Genomic DNA, 13,662 nt, shown 5'->3' on the forward strand with positions numbered 1-13,662 from the left:
CAGTTATGCTGTTATGCCAGAAAACTCATTTAAGTAATCAGCCTGTATGAAAATTAGCCTTGCTAAGTGTTCAGCTAACTGGTTACCCTAGCGGGTAGTGAGAGAAAAGCTCCTAGTTAAATTATTTTTTACATTTTTTGTTAAAAAAAACAAAAAACTTAATTGTTCAGTTTGAATAGTTCAGTACCATCTTCAGTCGTTAATGGTGTTCATGCAGATTCTGCTGCTTGTCTGTCTGTAAAATGTTGCCAGTTAACGATTTACACCAAACATAACCCACCCTCAGTCTTTATGCCACCCTTCTTCATGGCGCATGTGCATTTGATGATGAGCTATTGATTGTTTTCTTTTTGTTTTGTTTTTTGATTCATGCACTGTTTTCATGCAGTAATGTTAGTCATTAGACTCGTGAGTGTTTTGACCACCTCTTTGGCTTGATGATGGATGTCTTGCACTGTATTTAATTTGCTACATATTCACGAAAATGAGGTTGTAACTAATTATCCTTTTGGAGAAAGTTAACAGAATTATTTTAAATCAGTGATTATAAACTAGCTTGTAGCTGAGGTTGAATTTTCCACTACCATTCTCAGCTGCCCAGATGTTGTCATTGTTATTAACTTTCTCAGGCTTAGTTGTCATTGTTGTCCTAGTGTCTCTACAATACAGTGAAGGAACAAAAAGAGATTATTTTTGGTGTGCTTACTTTGTCTCCCTCTTTGTTCAGAAGTCACCACAGAACTGACAAGGTCAAATAAATGCACCTTTAATTTAGTGAAGTGTAACTGAAGACTCACTCATGCATCCCCCTCTATGTCCCCCACAGTGACCTAGATGCCTTTTTTTATTCTTGCAAACTGCACTGATGTATTGGGTCCTTGTACTTTTAAAGCTCTGCACTGAAGCAGACTGCAATTATTTTCATGTTTTATAATTTCTAGGTAAAAATTATTCACTGTTCTTCATTGCATATTCCCTCACTTGTCTTTGAAGCCTACTGACGCCCACTAAGGGCATTATGGTTTTTACCTTCATGGTTCACTGATAATTGAGGTGTCTTATGCAGACTGACCAGTAAAAGAGTCTGACAAGAAACTCTTTCAAAAGCACAGTTGAATCACACTCACTCACACACACACACACACACACACATACACACAGAAGGCTAATTGTTGTAAATGATGACAAACATCTTTTCATTTACCCAAAAGCCTCCACTGTCTCCTTTGTTGTTTCTGACAGTTTCAAGCAGTATAAATATGTTTCACTTGTTGAACTGTACAGTAATGACAGCAAAGAGACCCTGTTCTTGGTTGAACTGTTGTTTAGTCATGGATTTCACTCTGGTGTAGCATTTTTTTTAGTTTTGGCAGCATGACCTCATTTAGACTTGGGAACAGTCAGTCACCAAAATTGGCTGTCCCAGTTTTGCCAGGATGATTTTCCTCACTTTGATTGTAGTTGCGTGCAGTTAGACTGTGCTCCATTCTAGGTATTAATGACTCCAAGAAATTCTGAAGCCATGGGTTAGTGTCTGAATTTGCAAATCATACCCATCCTAGGCTATTACTTGTTATTCTTAATTCAGTTTGGAAATTGTATCTTTATTGTTAAACAGTCACAGTTGGTGTCGTTAAGGAGAGTCTCCACTCTTCTTCTCACAGTTGATTCAGCTGTGCACTGAGCTCTCTCCCTTTCCTTCGTCACATCCCACCCATTAGGTCACAGAGCTGCCAGGAAACAAGTAAAGAGATCTGAAGGCCACAGAAACAGTGGAACAATGTGATGCTGGAGGAAGGGACAAAGCCTATTGGTTTGTTTGCGCAGACAGCTCTGCTTTTGCAGTGTACAGTAGACAGGACTGCAGTGCGCTCATGTTGTGTCAGAATAGTACCATGGAATTGCTATGTCGTAGAAGCCAGCAATGTTCTCCTCATGTATAGTAAAGGCTCTACAGATCCATGCAAAACCCATCTTAGTTTAGTCTATACTGCTGTAAATATGTGTAATATGTATCCAGAGTGTCTTAGTTGTGCATTTCTTGATTGCCTACCTAAAGAACTGAGAAATGTGCTTGTGTGTGACTTTGTAAATGACACTGTCAGTCCTTCAGTCCACCACTTTGGACTGAAATGTCTCAGCAACTATTGGATGGATTGTGATTGTTGTGACGCACCAAACTGTGGGATATGTTGCTTTTTACCACAAAAAGAGGGTAATAATTTTAACAATTGTCCTGGTTTTTTTCTACCTAACTAACCTTTTAATTTTCAGCCTGTGTGTTGATCTGACTTCTTCTACTTATTGTCCTACTGAACCAATTTTTAATGGTGATGGATAATCATGAGCTCTGAGATTTCAGACATTTCCTTTAGTCTAGAATTTTAAAAATGTCTGAGACTATCCAAAGTGTTACTTGTGAATATAAAAGATCTTTCATTAGCCAGTCATCGGTTGACTGATCACAGAGTTAGTTGACTTTTCTGGCCTTTGCCCACATGTTACAAGCTCTGAGCTCATCATTTGTCTAACCTGGACATTTGATACTCCCCAGTGCTGCAATGCCTGTGTCTCCACCATCTGGAGTGTTACCAGCATATTGAAACTGACACCATGAATGTTCTTCAAAATGTTATCCGATGCTCATACACAAGGCTTGGTCTTACTTACTATGCTGCATCACAACGGCTGTGACCCATCCCAGCATCCTGACACTGTGCCTTATTTCTGCTGGCCATGTTTTGTTGTCAGTGCCACTCATACATATGGACTGATCAGCGTAGATTTTTCGCAAGTGTGAGTGTGCCAATTCTGGGCGGTCTGCCAGACGGCATACAGCATGGATGCTTTCTCTCTGAGGGACAAAACGGAAATGACAAGGCAATCGCCATTCTGTCAGCATTGCCATGGTAGCACAGGCAGGCTGTTTATCCCAAGGTTAATGGGATGACGCCTGGAACTGAAAGTGCCAAAGTGAGAGAAACATGTGCCTGTTTTACTTAAAACAAATAGATAGCAGAGAGTGGTGTCACATCACACAGAAGTGAGCCCAGAACAGGTCAGATTAACAAACAGTATGCATATTATAAACACCACTTGTCTTCTACCATAGATCACGAATTACTAAATGGAGGCATTATTTAACTCTTCAAAATCCTGACGTCGCCGTGAGTTTTTGTCATTAAATCTGTGCTGCCAATGATCGAAACACTTTAAACTGTTCAGAATGTTACTGAAATTGTTTGGTACTGATATTTTTAACTCACACTATGGCACTATGCTCATTGTGCTGCTGCCACATTTGCTGAATTAATATGTATAGTAAACAGTGATTGTACACACTGCAAATGATTCCCTCAAGGATGCCACACCAAACAAATGAGCCACATTTCATTCATCTTTTTCAATTAGAAGTTGTCACTCTCTACTGTAAACAGCTGACCGGATTAATCAGTCTGTTTATTTTAGGCCCAGTCTGCCCATTAGAGTCTTATCAATGTTCCACGAGTGTTGAGGCCTTGTGTGCAGATACAATTCTACTTCCCATCATGAAGCAACTTAAATTGATTTCAAAGTAACTATATCTTTAGGGATTAGACAAAAATAACACAAAAACATAAAACAGCAAAACTACATAATGCAATCCAAGTCCTATAAATCAAGTAATCACACTTCACTTTCACGGTCTCAACGAATATAGAACTTCACAAGCTTCACTGAGGTAGGATATTTTTTGCAGGGCTATTGTTTTGTATTACACCTTTCAAGTGTCGAAGATGATGTGGGGAAGATTGCTGGCTCAGTTTATTGTCTATGTTTCAACAGATGTAAAAAAACAAAAAAATTATCGTCCCACCTACTTCAGGATTGTTACTAATTTTCAGCTGTGATTTGTTATTTTTAATTAAGAATATATTTTAGTTGATGCTTACATATCATACCATATAATTCCATCTGATGGCTGCTGTGTATAGTTGCAGTCTGCACCCACTTGGCATTCTGTAGCACCAACTGAGCATCAAGTCAAAAGGCAGTTTTTCCTTGCCACTGTCGCCAAGTGCTTGCTCAAGGGGGAATGTTGGGTTCTCTATATTACAATTTAATTAAAGAGTTTGGTCTAGACCTGCTCTAATTGGAAAGTGTCATCAGATAACTTTTGTTGTGAATTGCCGCTATAAAAATAAACTGAATTGAAGTCTCTTGCTTATAGTTACATAGTTGTTGTGGAACTGAAGGAAGTTTCTCTTTCATTTTATCAATCTGCTACTGGTCTCGAAATTCAAACAAGCATATTTATAATCATGACTACAATTATTTTTTTTAATTACTGATCCAGTCAGAGATGTGTGTGGTGATTCAGAGAATCAGGCTTGGTAACCTCTATGGAGGACTTCAGTTTGCCCTGAAATAGTAGTAACAGAAGAATTCTGCTAAATATTGCTTTATTCCTGGACAGTGGGCTATAACATTAGCGTAACTAAACCCATCTTTGTCCATTATAAGCATATTAAAGTATCAGTAATACTGCATGACTTCCCTGATAGCACCTATAAAGATTTTCTTTGGAATAAATGTGTCGTGCAGCCCAGCGTGTATAAGCTGCTCACTCAGAACCATATGCTGAATGTAGTTGGAAATGTGGCATGTAATGTTTCAGATAAATCAATCGACAACATTTTAAAAATGTAGTTATTTTTAATTTGTTCACCTCATCCTGCTAGAGTGGCAGGGCTGCAGTGGGATAGGCTTAACCACTAGGATTATAGTCATTCTGATGGATGGCAATGAGACAGATTAATCGACTGCTGTGCAACCCTCTCTTATCTGATTTTAGCGCTGCTCCTCCCTTTCTCTTCTTGAAAGGCAGAATTATCTCTCTAGCAGTAAATGGGATGTAATGTGTGTTTTAATGGAAATTAGCAAGAGATTACACTTTTCTCTACTTCTTTGAATAAAAGGGACCTGTGAAACATAATGCTTATTGCCTCATGTGTTTCTGATGTGATACTAATTTGTAATTTAGCGTTATGTTTGCATTTGTCAGCCAATAATGAATCTTGGACTGTTTCTTGTCTGTCTTCTTTTCATGTTCTGAGTTGACACGAATCTCTCTCCACACAGCTGACCTATGAATTTTGTTGTTGTTGTCGTTGTGAGGTATGTCGGTCACGTTTTGTGAGGCCTCATATATCTCAGTAACATCTGAGAAAGGGTTTTGTAGTTTGCCACAATTGACTCAAGAGGAGAAAGAAGAAAAGCAAGAAAATGAGGGTTGAAATTGCCCACTGGAGAACCAGAATAGTTCTCAATGTTTTTTCTTGTTGGTAGCCTGCAAAGCACACTTTTTTGGTCAGGGGAATGGTAAATGCTCAAAGCAACTGGAGGCATTGTACTTCAGACAGCTTTGCCAAAGAGAATATATATTTTCTTCAAACAAAAATGGGATGGGAGTAAGTCGTAACCAATTGTACAGCTGCCTCCAGTGTGTGCTACTTTATCAACAATATTTCCCAAAACTGTATAAATATATACCTAACCCTACACAGTTATGGTCTGAGCTCCAATGTTTGTCCTAGAAACATTCAGAGACACACTCTGAAAATGAACATAACTGTGTGGATGTACAGCTGAACTAATATAGTGTGTCTCACAAGCACTGTCAGCTCATTAATACATATTATAGCCTGACTGATGCTAGATTATTGAAGCTGTTACTGATAATGATATTTTGGTCTTCAAATACTATATGTTAGTGAATGGTGCTTTTTTTTTTTAATCTAAACAAAATCTTGACAAGGATCCCTTAGTTTAGCTTTATTTCTTAGCTTTTAAGAATTTTGACCAAGATAAATACTAATTTTCAAGTTCAAAGATCTACAAAGATCTTGTCATTGGTCTCCGATGGACAAACCATGCATCTGCTTTAACGTTTCTACAATAAGATAATATCTGATATGTAAGCTATATCTATATATGACCAATTAATTGGACTCGGTATTGACTGTTTCACACTGAACAGAGCAACGTGGTATCTCACTGCAGTCCTCTTTCTGACTCTCGGTTTGGGTTTTGGTCCTCGTTTAGTTCATCAACTCCTAAGGCTAATATTGCTTCTCCTTAGATTGCGAGATGTCTGACTGTTTTCTTCGTCTCTCCCATATTGATTAGGTTGAAAGCCTTAGTAGCAGCAAGGAGTCATTTGCTTCAGTGCTGATATAAAAATATTGCTTCATAGAGCTTTAAACTTTTTAATCAAAGTATTGTTTAATGTAGTTATTTGAGTTTAATTTAACCTAAGACAATCATGTTATGGCTACGTTGTCAGCAAGCACACATCAAATTGAATGGGAAATGTTACATTTTTATCTATCATTTTCTGATAAAGGCTTATCAGAAAATGTTATACACAAACCACTTTTCATTTGAACATGGCAAATAAACTCCATTTATATAAATCCCCTTCTCATGCCTTACAGTAGTAGTGGTGTATTCGGATTGGGCTCTGTTCTAAGGTATAAAATATTGGAGTTCTACTGGTAGAGACATATTGGTAAGTCTAAAGCGATGACTGACAAATTTAATCCTGCTTGCCAATGAAGTCATTAATTAGAAATGCAGCTCAAATCCATTCCAACATGTACATGCAATCTAGACCTCACCAGTCCATAATCTTGCAGGTGGTGTTTAGAAGATGGTGGATTTTGTATAAGTCACTGAACAAACATGAGGCATTCTAATGGCTTAACTGTGTTTAGTGCACCCTTTACCTAACCTAGTGACATATTAATCAAAGATAAAATGATTCCTGGCTACGTGTCTGCACACCCCATTCATGTTTATGGTTCAGTAGTTCCTGTGGTGAAACACTGGATATTCCTAATTAATCTTGAAACACACTGTCTTTTCGAGGGACTGGAGCACACTGTCTTTGGCTGCAAGGTGTTTATTCATAGCAAGACATAAAGCCACCCTTGATCCAGGATGTTTTAGCAAAGAGGAGTTCTCATATCATTTTCATGAGCCTGTAGCAAAGTCGCCCTATATCTGTAGGGAATGGGATCATGAATATTGTGTTAACCCAGAAAAGTTAAAATCCATGCATGCTTCCTTGTTCCCCTGATCCTTCAGCTTTTGTTGTTGCATTGGCCCATTGTACCCGAGAAGAGATCAAGGAGACCCCTGTCGGTAGTGGATTATTCCTTTGTAGAAGCGCCACTGTAGGGGATAGAGGATTAAAAGAGCAGACAGTGGATGGGGAGTCTACAGGAAGTTCGTTTGCAGCACACACTGCACATGAATTCTTAAAGTGGAGTATTTTTTACTGAATACCCTGTTTGGTGTAATGTTTTTCTTTTTTTAAGGCCCATAGACCCAAATGAACTCTAAATCTAGACTCCATTTCAGTAAGTGTGGCACTGTAGGGATATGCCTCGTTTGGATATTTATATCATATATAGACAATTAACGCTGGAATTGCCTGTAACAAGATGATGAATTTTCATTGTGTTTACATGTTTGCCCAGCTGTTGGAGGAGTTTAGAGGGCGTTGCAGCTGAACGAATATGAAAGGATCATTGTCCTCTTTCTCTCAATTTCCGTAAGGGCATATGAAAACCTGGCTGCTGCTGCTGTAGCAGTAACATTGTCATATTGTATTGTTTATAATTTTGTTCTGTAGCCACAATTCTGACACAAAAGAGATTTCTGGGGACTAAGCTACATTTTGCAAAAACACTTGTTTTTCCTGTCTCTGTAGGAAGCCATGGACCTCGAGGCTGGGCAACCTCATACCCAGAATGTGCTGCGAAGAACCAATCACCTGTGGACATTGCAGATGAACAAGCTTTGGTTTCAGAAGAGTACCAGGAGCTGGTGCTTGAGAAGTTCAACATTGAGTCCTCCAACCAGACCACCATGAAAAACACAGGAAAGACAGGTCTGCCTTAACAAATGTGTTGTGGACTAATTTCATTGCACAAACATTAGGATACCGCAATACTGTATTAAAAATTATCTGTACGGTAATCAGTGCTGAAATTAGATTTTGCCATATCGTTTAACTTCAGTCTGTTCCTTTCTTCATTTTAATTTTGGATTTATTAAAGCGTTGCAAACAATGTTGCAAATTAATGAGCAAGAAAGCTGTTGAATAACAATTTGTTGGTGAAAAGTTGTTATTCAACGTGCTGGCACCTCTTCTGTCTGAGGACATTTGAAAACTAGTCCATCTACAATTTCTCAACTATCTTAATCTACCAATTCAGCTTATTATTTAAAAAAAATAGTGTCAGTAGCTAGCTGATGGGGGTTTTACCAGGTATGCTCCTGTGAATAACATAGTAAGGTGTGACAGAGTGAAACATTCTCAGCCGGTGTTAGCTGTATAACATTAAGTGAAATATCACATTAAATCCCAAATTAGACTGAGCTACTTGTATGAAATTGGGCGGCACGGTGGTGTAGAATGTTGAGAATACTGTGAAACTCGAGTAAGTTTTAAATTTGCTCATTTATAATTTTGGGCTGGTGTAAAAATTTTTAATCCAGTTTGATACAAAGTCATTTGTATTCTGAATTTTACCACTAGGTGTAGTTTAACTTAGCAACTGCTCTCACCGAGCCCGAGAAAGGAATGTAGTGGCACCACAGTGCATTGGGACAACTGTGACACAGCTTTTTATCTTCTAAATTTTATCATCAAAATAATAAATACAATAAAATGTTGGCTTACTACTACTACTACATCTTTTCTTAAGCTACAAGCTTGAGAAAAGATGTCAGTAACGTAGTAAGACGGAAAGAGTTGAAATATTAAAATGTATCACACTAACTTTAACGGGGCAAATTAGAGCGGATCAAAATGAACCTTGGTACTGAAGTATTGTAGAATCTAACATAACTTTAAGAGACATAAGCTGCATCCTCATTACTGATCAGAGTTCCCTCTTGTTTATGTAGGTTAGACTGGTTTAACAGCACTGTTAGCACCACTCTCAACTCTCGAGTACATTATAAGAAAGCAGACAAAGCGCCTTTCTGTGGTGCTGAGCTAGCTGTTTTTCCCTGGACTCCTACTTACTACCCAACTGAAAAATGTTGATTCAATTAGTTATAATTAAATTAAACGGGTTTAAGCTTGTAGACTGGACTGGACCAACAAAACCGGAACCGGAAACCTACCCACTTTACAGATTTTTAGTATTTCCAGTGAGAATTTTCAACCCTGATCTCCAATGATTCTATGAAGCAGATTACAGTCTACCATTGTAGTATCAGTCTGCTATTTTTCTTGTTAGCCTATGCCTTGTTTTAGGAATACTTTTATTATTGCCTTCATAGTACCGCCCTTTGCTCTCCTCTGTCTATCTTTTCACAGCAACAAGCTCATTTGATTAATTGCTACTTCAAACCATTGTCACTTTTTTTCAATCAGCTAATCTATGGACCATTGGTGTGAAAACCCTGACCTTAATTGATCTCCACTGCTTTTGGTACTGTATCTCTCAGAGAGTAGTTTCATCTTTTGCGTTTGATCATAATGAGAGTTGTTAGCCTCCATGACAACCAAGGCCACTGGGACAGCAAAACGATACTGTTGGCTGCTTATTTGCAAAGATGGAAATAACATGGCTGGCTGTAATTTTGGGCACAAACAGTACAGAGGGAATTTTAGACAGCTAAGGACTGAAAATCAGGAAAATGGAACAAAATTAACACAAAATAGCATTGTGTAACCAGTATTTATAAGACGTCAACTAACTATTAGAAAATTCAAATCATAAAATTTTGACACTGAATTAATATTGGTTTGTTCTAAAGAAACAACCTATTGTTCACGAATACTACCATCCTTTTTTAATTCCCATAATTTGACAGTTGGATTTAATTACTCATTGGAACATACAAACATTCCTGATTGTATATTAAATTAATTATTACCAAGATGAAACATATTTAAAAGAGAACCTGGTTATATGTATCTGTAGCAATTTTAGATCACCTTTAAAGATGATAAATATATGGACAGTTCAGTAATGACTGATGATAGATCTTACTACATCTTGTAGCACTCTGGCGCTTTCAGCTTTGTAGTGTTTGAAGCAGTTGCTACACCTCACAAGTGCGTACCATTAAGAAAAGCTATCCTTACCCATAACTGGTCCAAATAACTAAATAAATTACAGAGTTAAATAATTCGCACATTAACTCTCCTCATATATCAGAGAACAAAGAAATACGCTTCAGCCTGTGTGCCACTGCAAACCTCTGCTTCAGAATACAAGTAGTAAGTATTACAACAGTATTTATCTAATCAGAGAGACTGATTAGATAATTATGGGGCTAAAGATAGGTTGTGTTTGTGCTGCTGTGCATTCAAAGGCTTGACCATCAAAAAGAATGCCTGTCAATTTAAAACATGGAGCAGTAAGAGTGCAGTAAAAGTTGAACAGTATTACATGTGTTTGTTTTTTGTTTGTTTTTTGTTTTTAAATCACCAACGAACAGTCCATGGTATGCATCTTGTAACCACACAACAAGAACAGTAGTTCTGATTGAGAAAGCATTTTTCCCCAAGTCATTTATTGACTGCAAGATAACACATATTGTCACTGCTTCCATCTGGTTCACAAATTCTGTGGGTGACTGTGTCCCGGAAATCGCAGCGTCATCTCCATCGCGTAGCCAGGCAAACTCATCAGGAGAGGCGCACAAACAAATGAAAGAATCTTCAAGTACCAAAACTCTCAAGGGTGACATAGTTGCAGCCAGGGTTAGAGTTGGGTGAAGCTGAGTTTTTGATGTCAAAATTGTGAATCAGTCTACAACATTTTTTGTCAAATTATGTAATTAAGACATTCTATGCCCCAAAGGATTAGATGATGGCACATTCTGGTAATAATTCTCTGTGGGTTATTACTATGGGAAAACTCTTTAGCATTGTTTTCACACTGCCATTTGATACATTCTTGTTGCAAAACTATTGATTAAAGCTGCTTTACAGTAAAATATATTTTTAAAAATTGGGGATAAATAAAGGAATTCTGATTTGGCATTATTATTAAACATGCAAGATTTATCACTATGGGTGGCATTTTGCATCTCCTCCAGTAATCGTTGGGTGCATTAAACAGTGTGCGTTGCTGTCTCCCACAGTCTCTTTTTTTAACCTTTCCACTAGGGAGCGCTGAAATTGAGCTGTTCAAACCTAAATCAGAGGGACTTCATCCTTCATACTATTTTATAGTCAGTGCTGTAATTAAGAACCAAGTGAATAGATCTTAAAAGTTCATTGCGATTGATTTCGCAACGTTCCCTTGTGCCTTGATCCACTTTGAGATCAAGCTGATTGGCCGCCATTCAAGCAGCACTCTTCAACAAAACATTTCTCAGTAAAATTTCAACAACTTTCAACCAAATTCATGAGGAATCGGAAGACCCCAGGGACATTTGCATTGATCAAGGATTTACTTTCACACGCACTCCCCTTCTTTCACTGGTTGTGATTCAAGGTCTTTTTGGCTTAGCTTCTAATTCCCGCTCTACTGTTGGAGGGTTCAAACACATCCAGGGCCGCATTTCTAATGCAACTCCCAGGGCCAGCCAGGATCCCCTTTCCTTGACTTTCCTTGTGTTTCAGACAGGATTACACTACTTCAGGCAGTAACAGATTATTACAATTCTTGTAAATAAATTCTTGTAAATATGTATGTGTTTGCAAACTAGTTGCAATGCAATGGGTGTTTTTTTCCTATGCAGACAGGTGACCTGGTGCTTTCAGTGCTGGAAATCTCCTGCATCTAAGACCTTTCCCTTCATACTGTGGGCCGTCAGCTTAAGCAGCTCTGGCACATTAACTGCTGGCTGATTCTTTCTTGCCACACGACAGACATTCAGCTCATCCCTCATCACACAAAGTTCTCCTCTCTTCACATCTCCTTGTCTCTTACCTCCTTTTCTCTGGATCTCACTCTCATTTTTGTACCTGCTAGTGACTAATCACATTGTGATTTGCTTTACTTACCTTGATTTCATCCGCTCTCAATGCAGCTTGTTCAACATGTCATCTGTGTTTACTGACAGTCTGTGTTTGCTTGTCCACATGCTCATCCTCTTGGTTTGCTGATTAAAAGTTGGCTGTCCTCATCCAGAGAGGCTGACTAAATCCCCCTGTAACGAGAGGGATCAGCCGACAGAGCACTGGCTCTAATCTGGCTAATGATGTCAAATGTAGACGTGGTAAAGGGTTATACATTAACATGTAGCCTCAGCCAGGACAGCAGAAGGATGATAATCTGCCTTGTCACAATGGTGTTTCAGATGCCATGGAAAACTGGAAAATTCACCCTTACATGACACTACTGAATGCCATTTACAAATGTTGGCTACCACGAAAGCAGACAGGATGAACCTTTAAGGTCTAAATTGCTGCTAGCATATTAAAACCTCATAAGAGCAGTAATGTCTGTGTTTTGACTTCAGGAGAAGGATTACCTGATCCACTATAAGGTGTGGAACATTTTATGACCCTTTAAAACCCCCTCTCAAATGACACTGCAGGATTTAAAAATGAATGGCGATCAAGCTATTTTTCCAGACTGAAATTAGACATTTTTGGCAGATGGCAACAACATGCAATGCTGTGGTATCACCCCTCCTGTGATAATGTTGTTTGATATGGTCAACAAGCAAAAGACATTTTGAGGGTACTGAGGTTAATTTGTGGCTTGTGCCTGCAGAGTGTAATTTTGCAGAAATATTTCTCACACTCTTGTTTTCATACCGCTGCACTTTCTGAATCTCAGGCTTCCTTTGTAAGAGAATATTGGATAAAAGGATATGGATTGAATACTTAGAACCTCACAAGAAAAATGACCATTTCACAGAACAAGAAGTCATTTTGTAATTCACAGTATTTTTAGGTTTCACAGTTGGATTTAGTTTGGATTTCAGACCTTGATATTCATCGAAATGGCTCACAGAATTAAAATTGATTTCCACCGCAAATTTCCAAAAGAAACTTCTATGTAAGAAATGCATGTCAGAAAGCACATCCAACATCCAAAATCTACAAAAATGCACCAAATATTGTTGTATTTACATTGCAGGCTATTTTGCGATCTCAGGGGCCTGTAAATTGGATCAAACTTGCATTGACATTAGCATTAGCATAAAATTACTCAGCACTTAGGCTATAACAAAATTAGGTCACGCTGTGTTTTCATGGAACATTAATTTCCATAAATAATAGTGTGACTGTCTAAAAAGTACTACAGAAAAGGAAGAAAAAAAACTTTTACTGACATTACAGCCTTCCAAGAAACGCGCAGGCAGCAAAAGTTCACAAAGCATGTGAATGCCACAATGTCTTCCTTGAAAAGCCTGCAACAAGTTAAAAAGAGTGTGGCTTTGTCTGAAGGATGGAAGAAAGGAAGGTCAAGGCTGCTGGAAGAGGCTGGTGTGTGCTCTGTCTGAAGGGTACATCAGTGGGATCATTGTGAGTGTGCCCACCTCTGACTTTGTATCTAGCGTTGAAATGGTTTCCCACATAGAGGCTCTTAAAGAAAGGCTGTGGGTTGCCATGTTGTAAAGTGTTCCTCTTGCTGTTCTCATGTCCTCAAGTCCGGTTCATTTGAGATTTTGCAGCTTCTTAGCTCTTTAAAT

General features: G+C 38.3%; 1 protein-coding gene across 3 annotated transcripts in view; it reads left to right on the plus strand.

Annotated features, from left to right (window-relative positions):
• Positions 1-13,662, plus strand: part of ca16b (carbonic anhydrase XVI b) — a 99,887-nt gene that overhangs the window by 42,258 nt on the left and 43,967 nt on the right. For all 3 annotated transcript variants that reach the window (XM_046383544.1, XM_046383546.1, XM_046383545.1), the window contains exon 3: positions 7,757-7,936. In XM_046383544.1, coding sequence (XP_046239500.1) covers positions 7,757-7,936 — 180 coding nt within the window. The remainder of the gene's footprint in view (positions 1-7,756; positions 7,937-13,662) is intronic.

Source organism: Scatophagus argus, chromosome 3 (genome assembly GCF_020382885.2).
Source record: "Scatophagus argus isolate fScaArg1 chromosome 3, fScaArg1.pri, whole genome shotgun sequence".
NCBI lineage: Eukaryota > Metazoa > Chordata > Actinopteri > Scatophagidae > Scatophagus > Scatophagus argus.